Source organism: Gavialis gangeticus, unplaced genomic scaffold (genome assembly GCF_001723915.1).
Source record: "Gavialis gangeticus isolate Ggan-Ray unplaced genomic scaffold, GavGan_comp1, whole genome shotgun sequence".
NCBI lineage: Eukaryota > Metazoa > Chordata > Crocodylia > Gavialidae > Gavialis > Gavialis gangeticus.
In genome coordinates, this window is record NW_017728993.1 from 5,841,813 (window position 1) to 5,864,896 (window position 23,084).

General features: G+C 40.7%; 1 protein-coding gene across 3 annotated transcripts in view; it reads right to left on the reverse strand.

The window, feature by feature from the left end:
* The window catches only part of SGIP1 (SH3 domain GRB2 like endophilin interacting protein 1), a 233,691-nt gene that overhangs the window by 71,510 nt on the left and 139,097 nt on the right, over positions 1 to 23,084 (reverse strand). For 2 of the 3 annotated variants that reach the window (XM_019528429.1, XM_019528428.1), the window contains 7 exons: positions 17,417 to 17,428; positions 14,632 to 14,656; positions 13,874 to 13,925; positions 11,785 to 11,870; positions 8,892 to 8,984; positions 5,964 to 6,038; positions 3,213 to 3,668 (listed from right to left, as the gene is read on the reverse strand). In XM_019528429.1, the coding sequence (XP_019383974.1) occupies positions 3,213 to 3,668; positions 5,964 to 6,038; positions 8,892 to 8,984; positions 11,785 to 11,870; positions 13,874 to 13,925; positions 14,632 to 14,656; positions 17,417 to 17,428 (799 nt within the window). The remainder of the gene's footprint in view (positions 1 to 3,212; positions 3,669 to 5,963; positions 6,039 to 8,891; positions 8,985 to 11,784; positions 11,871 to 13,873; positions 13,926 to 14,631; positions 14,657 to 17,416; positions 17,429 to 23,084) is intronic. The other variant, XM_019528431.1, reaches the window with a different exon arrangement.

Sequence of the window (23,084 nt, forward strand, 5' to 3'; positions counted from 1 at the left end):
AAAACAAATGCGAAAAGAATGAAACAAAAGGAAATAGTAATTTTAATTTTTTTGGGGGGGGGGGGGTAGCATTAAAACTTCTTCAATCCCAAGACTAAGATTAATGCCATCTCTAAATAAAGAAGAGCTGGGATGACACAAGTAGGGACTTGATACAACAGGACTGTTGCACAGACTTTATTGATAGATACATTTTGCAAAGTACTAGAAAATACATTCTAGGCTTTTTAGGCTAGGGACAGAAATTACGTATAAACTAACAGAAGTGATCAGAAACCGATTCAAATCTATAACACAGCAGAAGTTCGGTGCACATAAACCACTTTCAAACTGGCTGAAACCAGTTTAAGATAAACCTGGAAGGATGTAATAACTGATTTAAGTTAAACAGGTTTATTGAACTGCCCTAGATCCCCTTCAGATTCAAGTAAACTTGAAGTCCCCCACCATCCTGGGATGATTTGCATCTCCCCCACAAACTCCCCTTGCAGTGCAAGTGGGCTAGCCTTGGTCCAAGCTGTCTGCTCCAGCCGAGCAGGGAGGCATGCTCTAGTGCCCCCCGGTTTCCGGCCTAGACCACTGCAGGCATATGGCTGCATTTCTGGAATCAAAGGTGAATGAATGTCTGTTCACTTGCTTTTTGGTTTAACCTATGCACCTTAGCGTAACCTGTGAAGATTGAATGGAATCAGCCTCAGGCTTTTTGACTGTCTGTACTTAGCCTAAATCTTTAATGTTCAGGCTGTATAATTCATTCAGTTTTTCATTTTTCCTAATTTAGAATCAAACTCTTCCCTGAGAGCTTAAGAAGGTGCCAGTGTGAAAGCTAAATTTATAGAAATAAGAAGCTGAAATAGGGAGAGAGAATACCTTCCTCAGAATCTAAAGACTTTATTCTAGCACAAATCAGTGGAATAAGAAAAGCTCTAAAATGAACTGCCAAAATTGCCTATGGCTAATGGCAATCTTCCAAACTGCCCCAGGATTTGGCTGTTCAAGAACCATGCAAGAATTCTGCCTCCTGCATTCTTTCAGGCTTCTTGTTGAGCTTCAAAGATGCTAGGTGCTGACTAATTGCCTACTACAAGATCAACTCCTGGGGGAACAAAGATAGATCTTTACAAGTGTAACAATGTTAAGACAGATTCTCCTTTCTCCGTGGTAGCATGTTCATCACCGAGTGCCATTAAATAACATTGGTTTTAAAATCTCTCTCACTCCGTCTGTATACTGGAATTTCATACCATTTCCTGTACGTGTGGAACATCCTCCTAATCCCAGTCCCAAACTGCCATCCTCCCTTCATTCAAATTCAACTCTTCTGAAGTGTCCACACAAGGCCTATGTGTGTCCTACTAATTATGGAAGATACCCTTTATCTCTTACTGGTGCTCCCTGTCTTCTGTGTACCATTCTTGGAGTCAAACTCTTCAGGCTGTGGGTTTTTTCTGCATTTTGCAGACCTCAGTAAACAGTTGGTGTTCATCAAATAAATAATATGCTGCTCACAGAGGGTCTCATCAGCATATGGAGAGACTATCTCAAAAAGTGCTGAACATCCTCAACTGGGAGTTAAGGGTGACTGGTACCTTGGAGAGTCAGATGCATAAAAAAGCTTTTCATCCAGGTGAACTCTGAAACACCCTATGAAGAGAAATCACTCCATCCAACAATTAAATGCAGCCAGTGGGGCAGACATGAAGCTTATCTAAAAGGTCTGCTGAAAAATCCCTCCACTAACGCTATTGATGTTATCGAGTGTTGAATCTTGAAGACAACAAAAGGTGGTAAAATAAATAAATAAATAAAATCACATTTCATAACATTCTCTCCACTTCTTTATGCCCTCGGATAACATAGTGTTGAAAAACATGAAGTGGCTGTATAGAAAATTAAAACCACTGGTCAGTTAATTAATCTATAAACAACCTGCTGTAGATGTAAAATACACTGTGGTAAACCACCAAGAATTTCAAAATAACACTAGGTTCAACACTAGGAGCATTTACAAGCATTAAACATGGGATTATTTTCACCAGATAATACCTCTCTTACTTAGGGTTTGCTTATCTTGGGAAGTTTGCCAGCAGAAGTCTACTAGAACTGTTATACCTCTAAACTATAGCAATATAATTCTCCATGTGGACATACTTATTCCAGGATACAAGTGTGTTTTTCTGCTCTATCCACATGGGGAGTTATACAGTTATATGGGCACAAATATAGTGGTCTATTAAACACGGTATAGTTTTGCAGGCAAGTTTCTTTGTGTAGAAAGGTCCTTAGATATTAAAACAATGTGATAAAGTGGCACCCTCTTAGGAGCTGCATGAAGGATGCTAGGAAAACTGACTTCTAACAAGGTCATTTAGCCTAATGGTCACATACAAATTCATAATTGAACTGATGAAACCAATCAATCAGCAGATTTCAAACACATTCATAAGGTTTTCCTCTGCTGGAAGTGTTTCCTCCAAGAAGTACTTATCCAAACCTAGTTCAGTCTCTCATTCTAGGAATTTCAGTGGCATTTTCAGGAGGTCATTCAGATTTATATTGGGTTTCTATTTATTTGGCTACATTAGCTGTGAGATAGTGTAGCTCCATGTGAGCAGTCAGTTGTTATTGTTATTCTTATAAAAGTCAAATCATTTCAAAGCCTTCCTTAAAGCGACAGTTTTGTTTACTGAACACCTGGGAGAAGTTAGGGTTTTTGGTTTTTGTTTTGCTTTGTTTTTAAAATATTTCTTCTCATTTTGCAGTCCATAGAGGATATAATGGCAGACCAGCAACTCTGTGTCAAAGTCTATGGCTGTCAGTAGTTCAGGACTCTGCAGATACACATGTATCACAAGCCTGAATGAAAAGTTCAGGCTGTTGACCATGTGTATTCAAGGCTATAAACATTAACTTTGGTGAAAACGATCAAGATTTACCTGAACCCAAACTGTAGAGTCAAAACTCCCCCTCTTACATCAGACACTCAACAATGACAGGGTAAAAGGAAACATGGTATCTAGGATACAAGCTTGACTTGGACCACAAGGGCATTGGATGAAAAAAAATACGCCACTGGGGGCACAGTACACTCAAACAAAAGGGGATGACTGATGCTTAAAAGCCAAGTAAGAGTAGCTAAAGGTTGTGTGTTCACACTGCAGCAAAAAGGCATTCATGGGCACATTGAAGCACACTCAAGCTATAAGACATACCACTGGTGCTTCCTGTGCCACTGCTAGAGCTGGGTCCAGGTGATGACACCACTGTTCTGTAGGTAGGAGGCGGAGGGGGAGGTGGTGTAGCTCTCTGTCCCAACCCAAAATCTTTAGGAGATGCTGCTGATTCTAAGTTATCATCTTTAACGTGGGTCTGGTCAGAAATTTTCTTCTGAACCTCTTCTAAATTGAGTGGAGATGGAACACTGCGAGAGGTTTCAACAGCTGGAGATTCAGCTGCAGTTTCTGGTGCCAGAGGTGGAGACACCACTTTTTCCCTTGAAGTCAACTCTGGAGTTACGTTTTCCGGGGACTGATCAGAAAAATAGACCCACTTATCTTCTGCGTTAACAGCAAGAGACTTGGGGAATAATACGGGGCCAAAAATGCTGTCCAAGTCATTCATTGATGGTAGTTTGTCACTTTTGACCTCTGTTGCTTTCTGGTCACTTCCTGTGGTCAAAGTAGTTTATTTTACACTTAATATTAATTGGTATAGCTGAAGTTGCACTATACTCTATGTTTGCATGGGGCTCAGAGTCAGCTACATCCTAGCAGTAATACTTTAAAGCATGTTTTCTTATGAGGTACTAGGGGCATAATTCATGTGCATGAAAATACCTACATAATAGATTTATACACACTAATATCTATTAAAACACATATTTGATTGAAATACATACACAACATATAGAAAAACCATGCACAACATACCAGAAGTATACTTTTTCATATTATAATATTAAAGCTTCATGTAGTTCAGTAGGACGCAGATACGATTAGCTAACAATGTACAACGTTATACTGTCTGATAAAACCTTTTCAATATTGTGAATTATTGCAAAATGTTTCAAATGAACATAACAGCACAACATCATGAGATTCACACTACATATAGTGTATACATGCACATATGCTATTGCAGAACACAAAATACACTGGCAAGATACATGCAGTATCCTATAGCATACAGCGTGTGTGTATTTCAGGTGTAATCAACTGTGGACACAAGGACTTTTCTTTAGGGCTCTATTCATGAACTGAACCATCATGTATCTTTTAACTTCAATATCTGAGCAAATATAACCTCATAACCAACATGAAAATAGAATTCATCAACATCTCTATCAAAATCAATAGAAATAAACTCCGTATCTTCTGGTGCTTTGGTTTTTTTCATCTGTCCCTCTTACTGTAGAATGATGATACTTTTCGCTTACAATGTGCAGCACTTTATATGGGAGTTTTCAAACTTAAGCAAACCTAACTACTTTCCATTGTGCCAGCTTCACATTTGGCACAGCAGGTAAGCGACCTTACCGAAGTCTCACAGCATCAGCGGCAAAGCTGTTGATAGAACCCAGGAGTACCCTCCTATAACCACTGTGTCTGTACCATTTAACATATTGAAATACCTTCTTGTCCATACATATATATGCACAACATGTGTTCTTAGATTTTGGGGAACTGCTTCAGAGAAACAGCGCTGTACTTAAGGGACAACATATATTTATGCTAAAAAGAGACCATCACCAGTTGCCTTATTTGATATACATGCTGAAATGTGCAGCAAGGCAAAACTTGGCAAATAAACGGTTACATGCAGCTGCTCATTTCCTTTGCTTTTGTTGATGAATGCTACTATATGCAGGTAAACACTATACCCATCTGGCTGCATAGATAGATAGACAGATAATGGAAAATGAAGACACATGAGTATGAATAATATACTGATGAATAGAGCACTAAGTTCATAGCATAGATTTTACATGACTGTATAGCTATATTATTTGCACTGTATGCATTTGTTGTGTAATGTAACTATTGTTTGCCATATAATAAATCCATTTCAAAGAACAATAATTGTATTTCCTTATCCAGACTGTACAGTTGTGATTTTAAATCAATAGATACAGGTCTACTAATAACATGAATTATATGCACATATGTACCACATATACTTTAGCTGCCTTCCCGAATATCTTTGCAACAATTTCATTCAGGTTTTAAATTATATCAGTGATAGTCAAGATTATTCCACCACGTGGTACAATTTACTGATTTTTTTTAGGCAGAATGACCTCCGGCACATCTTTGGATGAATAACACTGACTCATTCATTCTAGGTTATACTGATCTTCCTTCTGCACCCAAAACTCCCAGTGATATGTGGGAGTGCAAGAATGATGGGGTCAGAACCAAATTTACTCTTCTATGTGAGAAAGACAATTTATCCCAATTATTCCTTTGAAAGATCATTTCAACTACATTTAAAAGCCAGTTTTATGGAGCTACTTTTGCTATGTCATTTTCAGTGGGATTTGAGAAGTTGTACTGCATTTTTTCCCAAAAATGGTTCAATACCGAAAAAAGAGCGAGTGTTGGTGGGGAGAAAAGTCAACATAAAATAAACACAACAAAAGTATTCAGAAGCTAAAGGCTCAATACGTAGGACTTGTACATTACAATTTTGAATGCAGTAGTGGCAGACTCATTTGCAATAAGAAAGTAATAAAATGCTCATGGTTTAAAACACAAGGCTTAAAAACATAAAAATATGTTCAACAGTACAGCTATTTTTCAGCTTTCACCAAAGTGGGCCCCAATATTTAAAAATTGTGCATGCAAAACTTGCACTCGAGTCACTTGGGAGTTCTGGAGTCAGAATGCTTTCAGGCTCAGGCCCACATATGTGTTCTATATTATGCAGTATTCATGAACTTGTAAAAAATTATGCCTCATTTTTACCTATTCCAACTGTTAGAGGAGAGCCAGTCCGAGGTGGCGTAGCTGGAATATTTTTCGGTGGAAGTGGCGGAGGGGCTGCAAAACACCAGATCAGGAGGAAGAGTTTAAGTTCAAGAAATACACTGAGCTCATAAGAAAACATGTGATTCTTTCTGAAGAAGAAGAGTGTTAGTTCCCTGTTCAGGGTATATTTTTATGCTATTGAAAATACAGCATTGGTAAAGGTTAATTGCATCCTTGCCACCACATTCAGCAATGTGCCAGAGAGATAATGGCTATGACAGCTTTATATACTATCACAGACTATGTTAACAGCCTTGCATTATTAAGTGATTAGGCAATTAATGTGCATCATCATTGTCTGAGGAAAATCACAATATTTTATTAAATCAAAAACAGATATATTTTTCTTTAAGAAAAATCTCAAATCACACTTGGCTTTTTAAAAACACAAATTAATATTTCAAAATAAGACTAATAACAAACATCATTGATAAACATTATTTACCTATGCATTCCTAATGCACCAGTTCTTCTAGTGTTACAGTCAGAAGAGTGAACCAGATGATTAAATTATACCAATTCAATTATTTTGAAGATACAAAATTGCAAAGCAGCATGTAAACAGTATCTAAATACAGTGGAGAAGACCACACCGTACAATTGAGGTTTCATTGCAGCAAAACAAAGAGCTGAGCTGCGCTGCTCTGTTCTGATCCACCTCATGAGAACCACAACCCCGCGGCACTCGCAATTGGTAAACCAATCCAAATTAAGAATTTACTTCAGTCTGCTTAAACCACAAAAGAAATGAAAGCGTCAAACAATTCTAGCAAAAATACAGCATAATATGCCATTCATACAACCTTCTTCTTAAATTTTCCTTTTTGTGGAGCTCTACACTCCTTGGCACTGTCAATAAGCAAAAATTCCAACTGATAACTGGCCGGTCCCCAGCCTGAACAAAGCATCAGATGGCTATACCTACTAGTCCACAGATCACTCTTCTCTCTGCCCCCAATGCATGCCTACACACGTGCTCTGGGGTGGGGGCATTTTAATTAAAGCAGTTCCCAGAGAGCTGCTTTAATTAAAATGTTTCAGCATCATGTGTATTAAGCCCCTGCACACTTAAAAATGGCCCTGGGATGCTTTATCTAAATCTCATTCAATTTTAAAATGCCCCAGAGCTTAATACATGTGATGCTGCAGTGATGCTAGAGCGTTCCAATTAGAATACCATGTTGCATGTGTATAGGCAGACCTGAGAGACCTGGGGGATGCAGTGTTAGCTATGAAATATATTTCCAGTGTATGGCCAGGGTAGTGGGAGAGGGGGTGAAGGGGGGAGGTATGGGAGAATACACGCAGCCCAGAACAACAGATCAGAAGACATGGTGCAAAGCAGGGAAATGTTGGCTTTGTGCTTCGAAAAAAAAATTCTAGATTGGTGGGGTGGAAGAACTGCTTAAACAAAGAGATAGAATTTTCCAGAAAAATAGAGTCAATTTTGGAAAGAAAGCAGATATTACATGAAAACTAACAACTGAGCATGACAGCTCATAAAAAAAAAAAATCCTCATACAACCGGACAAAGCACATAAGCATCCAGGCATATTATTATTTAATCTTATTATTTCCCCAAATGCTGTAGAGAGTTTCAGCAGGATCTATTTAATGTAGGTTATTCATTAGTCCCTCTATCTTTTCCTCTAGAAGTGCTGGTGAAAAATACCATGAGCATCATTTCCCCAATTTATTATTTATTAAAGTATGTTTCCAGAGACTATCCCTGTTAAGGTGAGCAGGTGGCTTATTGCCTCAGGGTCCATTATGATGGAGGACATTATTGATAAAGGGCTTTATTTGACTCTGTTATAATATACCCACAAATGTACAGTAACACAGTACTTGCAACCATACAGTATATAGTTTGTAAAATTATCTTGTACCAACACCATTTATTTCTTTGGACTTAATAGGAAGCTTATTATTGACTCCAATGTCACAGCATGGTTCAGGGGGTGGCAAACTATGCCAGGTTCATGGGCTGGATCTGGTCCATGGCAGTTCAAGGTATCAGATTCTCACTCTGTCCAGGCACCAGAGGGGGCATCCTCAGGGTCCTATAGCTTGTTCCTTCTATTGCCTTTGTGCAGCTTTCCCTGATTTGTTTCCCTGATGAATATAACCCTTTCCATCACAGATGGTCACTTAATCAACTGCAAGGGTAAGTGCAGGCAGCTTGGGTGCTCTAAGCCTCTAAGGAATGGAGATTTTCACTCTAACAGAGAGCTGGTTTCAAGTGGTGGCCCACAGTGGCCAAACCCTGGTGTAGGGGATGCAGGAAAGCTGGGAAAGAAGAGTCTCATGAAATTGCACCACACTTGTACTTATTAGCCCCAAAAGTACAAGCATTTTTCAAATGTCAAGCCAAACAACTACATAACCTACTGTGCATAAGGCATATCCTCAGTTTCGAAAACAGAAGGAAGATTTAACTGATTTTTAAAAGTCTCTTTTGTTCTCCTGAATTTGCAACAAGAGCAGAATTTAGGATGGCTGAATCTTTCCTGAACAAAATTAGGAGATGCAGTCCTCATCATCTGCTTTACTTGTTGCTAGAAACATGCCCTTTCTGGTAAACCGACTTAGGTTTAGCTTTGCAAACTGAGAAAGTACAAGGAGAAGCCTCTTTCCCCAGAGACAAGGTGCACTGTCTCTTCCATTCTGAAAACCATCCATCCAATACATTATTAAACCAATGTCTCCTTTTTCCATTGTACTGTGCTGCAGCTACAGCTACTCCTGTAAAAATAAAGCTTAACGTGCTACATGATTAAACAGAGATTTTTATAGTACATGGGAACTCAGACAATAAAGCATCAGAAACTTGATATCTGGCTGATAATCCACACTGCAACTTACTTCCAGTTGGAAAAGGTCTCGGTAATTTTGGAGATTCTAAACTCGAATTCACTGCCTGAACAGAACCCCAGATCTCAGGCTGGTCTAAAGGAGCTGAAAATAGAAAATGAAATAATTGTACACTAAAACAGTACAGAGATTATAGAATCACAAACTGAGTTACGAACGTATATGGGTTACAAACATTGGTAACACAGACAAGACAACCTTTCCTCTTGTACTTTTGCATGGAGGAAGCCCTAATATCGAGGCAAATATCTGTCAATAAAAAAATTAATTTATTCTTATAACAGCATTATGCCATAACCCACTTGCCTATACCTTACCAAATTTAAAGCAGCACAGATAAACAGTTTTATGTGCATGAAGCTTGGAGCAACAATACCATTTATGCTTCTACATCCTTTTTAAAAATTATTATTAAATAAAGGTACTCAGACCAAGTAAAGAAATTCCAGGAGATGTCTATGTTCATCTCCCATGGATAAGCATCATGTGTCAAATGAGGCAAGAGCTAAGGATATTCATACATAGATGCTAAAAGGTAGCTATTATACTGCATATATGGGTACAGTCCTTTGTTAGTGCTCTATATTATTTTCTTCTAAGCTATAATTTAGAAAGTATATATAAAAATTATTTACTGAAGTTTGTGTAGACTATTGGATAGAAATATTTAAACTGCAAGTTGTAAGTGTCCATTAAATGATAAATAGGTCAGGAGTCAAACAGGCAACAAGCATCCCCTCCCTCCTGCATCCCCAGTAAAATAAGGACAACTAGGTTTCTTATACAAGTTTCCAGTCCAATTATAAATGTACATAAGAAGTGCCAAATTGGGTCAGGCCAATTGTCCACCTAGCCCAGTATTCCATCTCTGACAGTGGCAGGAGTAGACGCTTTAAAGGGAGAGCATATGAACAGGATACATCTAGAGTTCTCTATCCCCTGTCATGCTCTCCCTGGTGTCCACCATCAGTTCTTTTTGAGATATATCCCCAACTGTTCTGTTTAATAGATCTATCATCCATGAATTAGTTGAGTCCCTTTTTTAACTTGGCTCTACTATCTGCTTCTACAGCCTCCTGTGGCAATGAGTTCCACACGCTAATTATCCACTACATAAAAAAGTACTCTGTCTTGTAAGTTTTAAATCTGTCTCCTGCTAATTTCAATGGGTGGTCTTAGTTCTAGTATTCTGGGACTTCCACATTCACTCTTTCCACACCCACCATGATTTTATAGACCTCTTAATACCACCCCTTCCCTCTGCCCCCTCAGCCTTCTCCTTTCCAAACTGAACAGTCACAGGCTTTTCATTCTCTCCTGGTTTAGAAACTGCTCCATACCCTGGATCATCTTGGGGTATGGAGCAGGATGCTTTTTCTAATTCTATTACATCCTTTTTCAGATGTGAAGAGTGGAACTGCACACAGTATTCAAGATGTGGCTGCATCATGGGTTTCTGATTTACCAATTTTTTTTTCTCAAGATGAAAAAGTATTAGGTTTTAGAAAGTGTACTTCCTTTCAATTAAATGCAAGAATGTTCTGTTTAGAAGTAATATGTTACTAAAGCCAGAAACTAGGGATGCCTAATTTAATAAAGTTTCTACAATATAATGATATTATTTGGGCTACAGCATCATGGGTGAAACAAAATTGTAAAGCACTACCAAGGAATCAAATGTGATATTTTTCTTTTAATAGAAAATTGAAATGCTCCTGTAAGATACCACCCATTTCTCTTTGTAAGCACCAAATTGTTCAGGCCATATATTCTTGGAGAACCATCAAGTGATCTTGAAAAAAAAAAAAATCAGACAGAAATAGTGGGATTTATTTTAATATTAAAGATTCTTAATATTACTTAGCCAATCTCAACACCAGTCCCTATGATAAGTTAAGTGGGTCCAGTTGAGACTACTCACTTGCGCTCATTTGTATACTGCTTTGATTATATAAATATACAAACAGGATTCTCCAAAGCTTCAGCAAAATGCTGAATTTGTTTTGGTTGTATAATAAGTTGAGATGGAACTTGCTACTAATTTGGGGTCTACTCCAAATTTAGAGCCACTCTTGATGATGTAATTTACTGAAAGCACTCCACAGGTAGTAGATGCAACCATTATTTATAGTTTGCATTTTGTTTTGCTTTGCTGCATTTTTTTTCTTCCTTTTTTTAAACATAATACTACTATAGTCAGAATTAAGAACTTTGATTTATTTGACTATTTTTGATTGCCGTATCCCCTAAAATAGAGTAAAGAATGCAATGCAGCTAAAACTGTGCGAATTGTTATCCCCAAACTAGTCGTCAAAGGAATAGCAATTGAAAATTTAGCTTACTTGATGCTTAGCAGTTTGGCTGGAGCTGATGTTCATTTTCAAAGGTTTGAAACCCCTGGTATACCTGCCTAATATAGAAAATCACATTCACAGTGAAAATGCCAAGATACTAAGTCTTTTGGGAAGCGGCTTATATTGTCCAAATATACTCCAGGTGATTATATCCTCTGTCACTCTGTTTATATTGGATTGAGGAGCCTACTGCAGGAGCTTATGATGTCCCCTGTGGCTATGGTTTGGTTTAGCAGAGTGCAAGTTAATTACGATGCTGAATGCTGATGAAATTTTACACTCAGAGGGTAATTACTGTGGATATGCAGGAACCACTTGCAGTGTTTATAGTCATCTTGTAGCCTACAAACTGTTAAGTTGCCACCTATTATACTAAGCCGAAGTTACCCAGGGTGCAGTGTCCCAATTGCATACAGAAAGTTAGATTCGTATCCCAGATTTATTACAGAATTCATTTATAAAATAAAGAGAATTTATTTTTAGAAGCCTTTTCCTCTTTAAAGAACAGCCGGACTAGCCACTTTTCATACCTTCCAATTTCTGTTCTTCAAATGCTGACTCCAGTGGTGGGCCAAACAAGGGCGCAAGGGCTGTAGAATCATCTGGGGCTTTTTTGCTGCAGGACAAGACAAATACGAAATGAAGACATTTAAGGAACATCTCTGAATATGCTTGAGAGAAGTGTCAGATTCAAAGCATTTGATGGCATAATCCCTTTAGTGGCTAAAAACTCTTCAGACTACCACTAACTCACTGGAGACTTTTTTTTAGAACAGTGTCTGCTGTAGAGCTGAACTCAACCTCGTACATATCTGCATCAACTGAGTGGCCAAGGAACTCATAGATTGTTCAGTTCAGTGATTCTCAACCAGGGTGCTGTGTGTGCTTTAGCATCTGGGGGTGCCTTGACATTGTTTCACGGGTCCCACAGGGTGCCACACAGTGTAAGCACAGTTAGGTGTGCAAACAAGATTCACAAGATAAACCCAGAGAAATCAAACAGAAACTCACATTGTTATAAACATTCTGACTTGCTGTGATCTTTCCAACTTCTTTGCAACAGAAAAATTGCTCTATTATTTGTTCTTCATTAAAAAACAAACAAGTGCAAACTAGGGCTACCAATACATGTACTTGGAGGTGGGAGATGGGGAGGTGTTTTAATTAGAGTGGTTCCCAGACAGCCACTCTAATTAAGACAGCTCAGCCTCATGTGTATTAAGCCACATCCCTCCCCACCTGCCCACCCCCGCTCCGGCACATTTCAAAATGGCCGCAAGTACACTTTAATTAACTCTTATTCAACGAGGTTTCATAAAAGCACCCTTGCAGGCATTTTAAAACACAGGGGGCTTCATACATGTGACACTCAAGTGATGCTATAGCTCTCCAATTAGAACACATTCTAATTAGAACGTGTTGGAGCACTTCTATAGGCAGCCTAAGAGCTGGCATTTTTGGAGGGGTGCCTTACCTCTACGGAGGAATGCCTTTTATCTAAAAAGGTTGAGAACCACTGGCTTAGATACAGCAAAAGGTACTAAACACTAGTGACCAATCTAAAAAACACAGGTTGCCTAGGTTAACTCCTGTTAGTACAAGCAAACTTTACTCTGGATATGAATTACTGAGGCAGAAAGCAGAGTACATTTGCACCTTATAGACTAAATTCATTCTACCTGCCTGACTTCAGACTACCAAGGTTAAATATTTCAATCTGTAAAATACACATTGTGGGCAGAATAGAGTCTCATCTTGCCTCTCTCTCCTGCTGAACTGCACTCCACCGTTTTATTTAAAATATTAGGAGGGACGAGATTTGCCTATTACATTATCTCAGACTGAGTAAATACAATTTATATAAAGGCAGTGGCTACCTCAGCAGACCTTGTTCCTGCATTTGCTTTTGGTCTTCTTCTATTTATCAATAGTCTTACACAACAATCATAACCTTGGTGCTGGAAAAGTTTTCTAATTTGTTAAAATGAACATAAGCATCATGAATAAATGTTATTACTGATATTTTTTTAAGAGTAGATTGTCCTTTCAAATATTTAAATATTCTTAAGTGCACAGCTTTGTAAACAGATAATGAACTGCACAACATCTGATTACACAACTGACACCCATCCCTGAAATACAGCAACGGCACTGAGATGGTAGGAGCATGTGGAAACAACAACCAGATATCTAAGTTTTTTCTAGGTCAGAAACTAAAGTAAAATGCAGCTTTGTCAGACTTAAAACATACTTCATCTCTCGGGTGGCACTGAGCCAATGTTTTGAGATATACCATCTAAACCAGGAAGCAGAAAAATATATGGATACCTTCTGCCTCATGGAAAGAACTTGTGGTTTTTATCTCATTTTTAGACGTATTTATACTGAAATGCTGGAGAGGCCAATTTTATAAATAGCTTCTAGAATGCTTTCCCCCCTCCTGAAACAGTGCTTTCAAGAATGACAGCTTACAGATTTTTCTGCACACAATCAGTGATGCCCACTCATTAAGCTGGTGGGGTACCAGGTAATACCTGAGCACCATTTCCTTTGATACAAGGGTCCCCGACTAGCTACTACGCAATACCTATAATAAATGACAATTTCTTTCATACTGACCTTGCAAGTTCTGGAGTTGGTGTCGAGCGCCTAGGTCGTGCTATCTCTTCACCTGTCACATATGATGGTACTGTTTAGATTGTTTTTCTTTTGAGTCGAGTTGCAATTTTTCACATGAAAGACTAGGAGATGCAAGTCACTGGAATTACACCAAACCAGCATGTACTTGCACATGCCAGAAGAAGTTGGAGCCAATGACAGTTTGGAGACTGACTAATCCATAAAATGGAGTAGAATTAATTCTACCTTCCCAATAAGCACAAATGTATTGTTCTCTCTTTATACAGGAGTTTACAGCATGAGTGTAATTCCAACTCAGTGAGACTAAATATACTTCAGCAAGCTACATATCAACTCATTGTATAGCTCTTTATGGAGACAGCAGAGTCTATACATCAATTACAATCCAATTTTTCTGGATACTATCAGATGAGAAGGCCACTAACATAACATCTTCCATGTAGATGTCGTATTGATGGAGTAAGTTAATTTTATGAGCAACACATTCATGAAGGATAGAAAGCTGTACACAGCAGGAGATCAATGATATTAGCACTGTCCCTTTTAAGGGCTCATGCATTAGTAAATAAAATACGCCGTAGCTGTCTCCTTTAAGAATTACTGCTTGGGAAAAGAAATGCACTTTGAAAAGAGGTAGAGGAGCATATTTTGAAGCAAATCTGACTTTTTTCTAAAGATCATAAGAGTAATAACCTTCTTGACATGTTCAGTTCCTGCAAGCTAAAGAATATACTTACTGGATAAATTCCTTTTAATTGTACCCTAGAATTAGAAACAGACACTAAGGTTTAGGAGAGGGTAAGCAATAAGCATAACATATATGTAAAATAGGTACATCTAGTTGGTTGAAGAGATGCATATCAGTACAAAGCAGGTAAATGAAATCTGACATCAATCCAACTACCTTGGTGAAACACACACACACACACACACGGGTTCTGCTCCCAGTTGACGAGAGCAGAGAAAATGAATTCAAAGATTTTGAACCACATAAAGCTAGTCTGTGGGCATGCTGTATTTGCAGCCTTCTTGATTGTAAGTTTATTACACTAAACATTTTTAATTGCAGTGCTGCATCAACTTATACATACACCTCCCCCCCCCACACACACCTGAACTTCAATACACTGTAAATGCTTCAAATCAACTACATTTTGTCACTATTCTGAACTGTCATGTAAGTGTACACAAGGTAAGCATGCTGGCACACTAGTAAAATCTTAAGGAGCAATCCATAACCTAGGAAACTGGAAGACTAACAGAAGTAGAAATTATTGCAAACAGAAAAGTAAAAACAAGCATACAAGAGGTAAATTTCTAAAGGGGAAGGGAAAAGATGTGCTGTGTGTCTGACAGCCATCTCCTGAGGGAATGTGATAGTGACTGTCTATGGTATCATAGATACAACACAGCAATGTTACCATAACGCAGTTACCATGGTAGAACATTATGCAGCAGCAGACTAATAAACAACCTAGGCCACAGCTCTGTGAAATGTGTATTGTCAAAGTGGGTTCTTAATGCAAACCTTTCCTCCACATGTGCTATACAGAGGTTTTTTCATGCATCACAATGGTGTGTTAGCTCCAGAAAGATTTGCACTTTTGCATGTGTTCCAGGGCACTGCGGGTGGTGGGGGGCAGCACTGGGAGTCGCTGTAATTAAAGCTCCACAGCATCTTGAATATTAGCATCCCTGCACTTCAAAACAGCTGCAGGAGGCAGCTGAACTAAAACTTGTTCGATAAGCTTTAGTTCAAGTGCCCCTGCTGCCATTTTGAAGAGCGGGGATGCTGATACATGAGACGCCGGAGGCTGCTGGAGCGCAGTAATTACTACGCTCCAGCAAACTTGATTACAGGTTTCCCTCGCTTTATGCTGTACATGCGTTCCTGGAAAATTGCACATAACCTGAATTTGCATAAAGGGAACCTACTTTACAATGTAACAAATTGGGATACCATTCCAAGATCTTGACTGTACTGACCCCCAGACCCATTTCCACCACTTTTACAGAACAATTTTGGTACTCACCAACAACAGAGAGTGCACACAAGCACAGCGTGGTGGTAGATGTTAACATAATGGGGATGGCAGCTACAGAAACACGTGTCACAGACAACGGGCGAGGAGCACAGATCCACACTGGAGACTATTTTGGTACATGTCATTTGTGCAATCCACCACACAAAGCAGCTGACTGCTGGTTTCCACCACACCAATTGTGTTAGAGTGAATTTACCTCACATATAACAATTTTTTGGTATAAAAAGGGTCACTGCATAAGAACGAATCTGCACATACAGAACCCACATCAAGCGACAGAAACCTGTAATCGAGTCTGCTCCAACACGCTATCGTTACAGCGTGTCGGAGCAGGCTCCGCACTCATGTACAGGCACCCTGATCAAGATCAAGAGGGTGGTGCAACATGTTTCCCCCTCTGCCGTCATACTCTGTACTCATGCATTCACGTGTCTTAAGGTTGCTGGGCTGGAAGTGCCCTGTTAGGGTTAGTTATTAGGCAAAATTCAGTCATTAAGCAAAACAGAGGTTTATCCAGAAAATCTGTTGAAGTCAGTGAGATGAGAGGCTGCTAGCACTGAGCACCCAGCATTTGCCCGCCATATTCTAAAATGGGGTTACTGCGGACTCACTGCTGTGAATAATGGCGAGGAAGGGGAAGCAGACTGGTAGAGGGGGTGAGGATACGGCATTGTAGGAGAAAAAGTACTTAGATGCAATTGATGAGCATCATGGCTATTTTCAAGAGTTTCATTTATCCCCATTGTCTCCTGGGATAGCAGCTGCTCCACTGTGCTCCAGAGCAATCTTTGAAAGATGCAAGTCAGTCACAGCCGTGAGAGACGGGCTCCTGAATGGCCTCATGGAACATGCTTGGCAACAAGCTCTGAAGGTCTTAATGTGTGTGTGGCCAGAGGGTACATGCCATTAACCCACAATGCCTGCTGCCTTTGGTTTTCTTCACCCACAGGACTGTGAAACAACCAAGCATCACAGCTCAATCCTATTAAGCTCAGGACTAAATGAGATCAGTCTTACTGTCACATAATGCATAGCCATGTCTGTGCTGGACTGAACCCTATGCGACTAAAAAGTTGTAAATGTGGCTGTTACCCACACAAAATTCATGCCCTGTGAGAAAGCCAATCTGTCTAACAGGTGAATTGTAAGCAGCTGTGAGCAACAGGGCTTTTACTTTTGTCTGATGTCTCAGTTAATCAAACAGGATCCACCCTTCTCAGGTGATTCTCAAAAGACTTTAAAGTTTTTTAACATAATGCATTTCCTATCGTACTTGCACAGGGAGCACATTCACACATTCAAGCACTTATCAGTCAGCACATTATGGAAGACTCGCACCAGGTAAAGCATCCATCCGTTCACTTCCCTAACAGGTATCAATGCAGAACCACACTTGTGGCCGAGCAAGGCAGATTCTAACAAACTGTCAGACATTTCATAAACATATATGGACAGAAAATGGTGAGCAAGTTCTTACCGGGCTGCGCCTCTGTGATCAGCAAGAAGGAAGAGAGAAGAGATACCTAGTCAGAGAGTGACAGATCAGTAAAGATGCTCGGGTAATGAGAAACTTTCACCCCCCCAAGCAAGTACACCATTTTGAAAATTATATTCCCAACCCCCCAGCAGGTATTAGCACTTTGCTCATTAACTGGCTAGACCTTTGGCTTCATGCAGCCGACTATAAGAATTTGGGGTGTAAACTGGGATGCTCCAGAAGGGATGGCAGCTCAAGTCCCCAGCCTCAAGTGTAGTGAACAAGGCACTCAAAGATCCTCCACAGGCATCTTCTCCTCTCCCGTTCGTCTAGCAGTGGAGCTGCTTTCCCCTCCTCACTTGGTTCTGAGGTCTTCCTCCTTCATGATTTGGTTTTCACCTTCCCTGTCTCAGTAGTAGAGAGGTGGGCTGGTTTACTTTGCTCCTCCAAAGTTTCTCTGTTTGCAGCTCCCATGCTGCTCACCAAGCCAGCTGACCAAAACTCATCATAGAGAAGTCATCTGAACCCAACCATCAGAAGAGTTTTAACAAAAAACTATGGGACAAAACCAGTGAGGATTTCTTGAGGAACTCAAAAGCCTAAGACATGGCCCCCAGCGCATAGAGACTTTGACAGGTGTGCATCTGACCTCAGGAACAAGTTCCTCTTTCTCTCTTTTTCTTCCTTAAAATAAAGCCCCACATCTTTTAAGGTTTTGCTATAAGAAAGAAAGTGGGACAGTGGATAATTTTCAAACAATAACTACACAAATTAAATAGATTAGATGCGCTCCTTCAATTACTGTAGGAGTAATTACAGACATATCTACATCTATGTATTTGAACAATTTGTTGAACATTAATGTAGATTCAAGAGACACAAGACTGACCCTGTTCCAAAAGCTTGTTGTCTAAATTAGGTGATACAGTCCAAAATATGCAGAGAGAGAGAGAGAGAGAGAGAGAGAGAGAGAGAGTGTGTGTGTGTGTCTGTCTGTCCGTCCGTCCGTCCGTCCTCACAGTCATTCCTTGCTGCTCCAATACGAATTACTCAGTGTGCTTAGAGTGTTTTCCATTTTTACATTTTCAAAGTGCTTCACAAAGAAGCAGTCATCAGTGGCCTGGGAGATGTACTGTTTTAGCATGGACACGGATTCAAAAAGAGAGAGAGAATGGAGGGCCTGATTACGTGGGGTTGCTCAGCTCCTGGAAGGACCAGGGCACATTTCTGGGCTGTGGCGTTGTGAAGAACTGGCACTAGAGCTCAGCAATGTCAAGCTCACAGTCCAAGGACCTTTGCATTAGGCCACATTGCTGCTTGATAGTAAAAATTCCTACTTAAACACCACCACAGGATTCTCATCATCCCTGTGGAAATAAACTCGTTTTATCCCATGTACCTGTAGCATTTGAAATTCTGGCGTTGCCTAATATTGGGGCACTGTAGCTTTCCATACATTTCCAGATCAGGGGGTGGCAACGTAGGCCCACAGGTTGGAACTAGCCCATGGAGCTGCAAGCCTTGGCCTGTGCCCAGCCTGAGTTGGGGCTGAGCAGCAATGAGCTGGGCTAAGGACAAGCAGCTGGAAGCTGTGCCCACACGGCTGCTGCTTCTCAGCTCTCCTGCTCCTTACCTACCAGAGCCAAGTTGTTCTGGCCCATGGTTTGAAAGAGGTTGCCGGGGCTTGCTCTAGACTAATACACTAGAGTTGAAAGGCACTTGAAAGTAGAAATCTCTGAACATCCACTCACTGAAGTACTAAACATAAAACAGGATTTATAGCATGCAGATGAGTGTCCAGTTTGAGGCCTTTTACCCTGGTGTCACATCTTGGGTCAGCCGACAAGTGAAAAGCAGTTGACTGGCTTCATTTTAATCCCTGTTTGCAAGTTATCAACACTACAAAGGTATTTAATTAACCTGCAGTGATAGTAGGATGGATTATTTTGCCTCAAGAAAAGTGATGGTGAGGGCACCTTTAGATTTCATGCGGGGGGCAGGGAGGAGGTTTTTCAAACATTTAAACTCAATGGATTTGACACCACATTTCCTTATTTGAATTATTTTGAAACAATGTACATGGCTACACAGCAGTCTTGGCTAAAGGAGTGATATAGTCCCAGGAGCTAAATCAGGCCCCAGAAGGAGTACACCTGTTTTAAAAGACACTTCAGATCTCACTTAGCCCTGAAATAAAGTTTGATGGATAATGCAGTCTAATACAGGGTCTGGCATAGTCTCACCCCAAGGTGTTTTTAAACTTTGAGAGTGCTGCCAAAACCAAGCCAGGGGCCTCCCCTGAGGAGGGATTCTTCATGTCTGAGTTTCTTGAGGATAAGAAAAGTGCATTAGAGCTGCAACTATTTCAAAGAGCTTATACTTCAATACTATGGTGATTAGCACATTATAAATGCACTTGAGAAACAGAGATGGACAGGAAGGCAGATCATTTGGCATGTATAGGAAAATATATGTAACAAGCTCAAAAAAAGTTAAATGCAGGAGAGGAAAAAGTCCTGCAAACAAGACAAGGAAAAAATATTTCCTTACAAATTTTCACCTGACTGAATTGAAAAACCTGTGCATTTAAGGACTTGTTGTCCTAGTTCAGTGATGACCCCAACTAATCCTTAAGAGAAACAGGAATGAGAGTCAATATAAAAAAAAACAGTGACAGTGTGCACACACACAGCTGGAGGTGGAGAGCAAGGGAATGGGGTGGGAGGAAAGCACATTAGAAAACAAATGCCTGGGCAGGGGATTTATACTGCTCTCTTGTTATGGCTACTTCAGTCTCTGTATTTCCACATGGAGAAGATAATTCCACAGCCGATTCAATTCGGACACCTGGCCCAATTCAGCGACCGAATCGCCGAAGCCAAATTGAAATCAGGAGACTAATAAAAAGGTCCGAATCGATTCAAAACTCTGAATAGATTCGGAAAAAATTTGAAGAGATCTGGATATTTGGGCAGTCCCCACTCACCGCCTCAGGGAGCTGGACGCGGACTCCATGCTGGTAAGTAGGAGGCAGGGCAGGGGGGTGCTGGAGGAGGGAGGGGGGACCACGGGGGGACTCCAACCAGGCCCCATCCCCTGCCTGCTCGCCCAGGCCCCCTAAGCAGCCCCCCAATTCCCACCTGCTCCCCGCCTGGTCCCAGCACCCTGGCTTGCTCTCTCTCTCTCTTTTTTTTTTTTTTTTTTTTTAAAGAGTCCTGCACTCCCCGGCTGCTGCAGCGGCCACTGGGGCCTCATGGCAGAACCCCCCATGAAGCGCGGGGCAGTGGGGGGCAGCAGGGATTGCCCCCTCCCCCCTGCCTGGCAGCAGCCAGCGAGTGCAGGGCTTTATTTATTTATTTTAATTAAAGTCCTGTGATGCTGGGGCCAGGCCGGGCAGCCATTGATGGGGCTGGGAGAGCAGGCAGGGGATGGGGCCTGTTCAATTCAGAGATCTGGCTGATTCGACAGTGGCCAAATCTCTGAACCAGATTTAGATAGTGATTCGAATCACCCAATCGAATCACTGTCCCCCAAATCAGCTGAATCCGAATCCGAAGCGAGTACTAGCTGCTTTGTACAGGCCTAGTGCACAGGCGCCATGCGTGGCTTACGGTGCTTTAAGCTGCTTTGAGGTGCACTCACTGGGGCATGCCCAAGGGGAGGGTCTTCGAGTCCCTAGGGCAAGGGTAGTGTGGGGCTGTTCCTGCTACATCGTGGCACCGAACTCCTACAGCTGGGCAGAATGGGACTTCTCCATCTGGGCTCCTACAGCCAGGGGTTTGCATGGCTGATCCAGATGTGATAAAGGAGCACCTGCTACCACAGTAAAGACTCCCCAGGAGGCTGCCATTCTGGCATCCACCCAAGTCAGTGCCTGAGGATAGTATCCCACTCTCCTGCCCCTAGGTACCCTACTGTCTGGCAGAAGGCTGCCCTAATATGAGTAATGCTAAAAACCATATGCACATTCCTTCCCTAATAAAAAGACACTGAGTCCCAAGGAAAAGCTTCTACTTCAAATTCACCCTGTCATTTCCCCCCCGCTAGCTTTGTCATACAAGCTCAGGCAGCTGCAGTGTGGCTTTTCTTCAGCTCAGACTCGCAATCCCCTTCAACATCAGCAACATATTACATGCTGACACAAGCAAAAGATGTTGCTGGTCTAGATCTTCATCTGCACCCAGCACAAGCCTTATCCAGTGCATGAGTGACAGGATGCACCCACAGCAGCTCCTTTATTCTCAAATTTACAGCAGCCTCAAGGATACTTTAAATTATTCTGGTGTACCAATGACCCAAAAAGGCTATTTGATCGGTTGGGCACCCTTAAAACACAGTGGTACTCCTGCCATGCCCCGCTTTTTGGCCACAATTTGGCCAGGGATGCTGGAGAAATCTATCAGTGGCTGGATTTGCAGGGTTTGGGGCTGCAGAGTAGGGGCTAGGGATGTGGCCAACAGGATGAATATAAGTGCATATATATGTACGCATGAGTGTAACAACAGAGATAAGTTGAAGCAGACCCAAAAAGAGGATGAAATCAGTGATACAGCAGAGAGTGAAGAACTGCACATTTTGCAAAACCGTTAATATTCTTCTCAAACCTTTACAAAGACAAAGAGACTGTCTTTTTGGGCTAATGAATCCAAGTGCTACCCATTATTTTGGGAAACAATACCAAGCCAAACTGCATTGCAGTGACTGCAAATATTCCTCAATAATTACAGAACTGTATAAAGACCTTCCCCCTTTTTCTGCCAATGCTCACAATCGTAGCAAATCTCCCATGGAAGCAGAAGTGGAAGTGTTCAGGGACCTGTAAATGAATGGAAGGGTTTAAAAGCAACTTGTGATATTCCAAATCAAGAACTACCCCACTGTTTGAATGTTTATGAACTCTCTGCTGAATAAGGTCAGGGATACGAAAATGAGTTTTCAAAGTGTATGAGGGTTTGGGGTGAAGAGAAATAGGAAGTTCCCTAGGACACATGGTGGTGAGGTTAGTTATGTGATAGTTATGAGTGAGCATACTGAAGCGATGAATATGTTTTTCCAGTTTTTCAATACACTGTCTAGCGTGTTGTGTGTGTACATGAGAAACCACTTGCTAACCCACCATTAGCACGTGCATGTTAATCAAAATTAAAAAGTTGCTCATGGTACATTTTGTGGCTGTGTATTGCTTAACTAACATGTTCTGCAAACTGATTGTGTAGGGTACTGGAATGCCACATCCTATCACAGCCAGGCAATTGGCTGAACATACTGTTGGCATTTCTCAAAGCCCTGAAATCAGTTCCACATAAGATAAATACAACACTGTGCCACCAATGTTTTACTGGACTTTTCTATAGCTCTCTAACATTCATTAACGAACAGTTACAACAAGCACTTCACAATTCTGCTTGAAATCATCTTCTCTGGGTTCGTGGAACGGTAGGTTCTTTTTCTACTGAATTCTGGAATCTGGTAATAAAAAGAGTGCTGATTTTATGAATGGCATAGGTCTGTGACAAATTTGTTAATTCAGAAAGGGTTTAAATGTGATATGTCTGCAAATGTTTGAGAAGAATTTTAAGTGCATCAAAAAAAGAGAGAAAACGTCACTGATTTTATAAGATCCAAATTTTATGCAGCTCTTAATTTCATTTCTGTAGCGAACGAATCT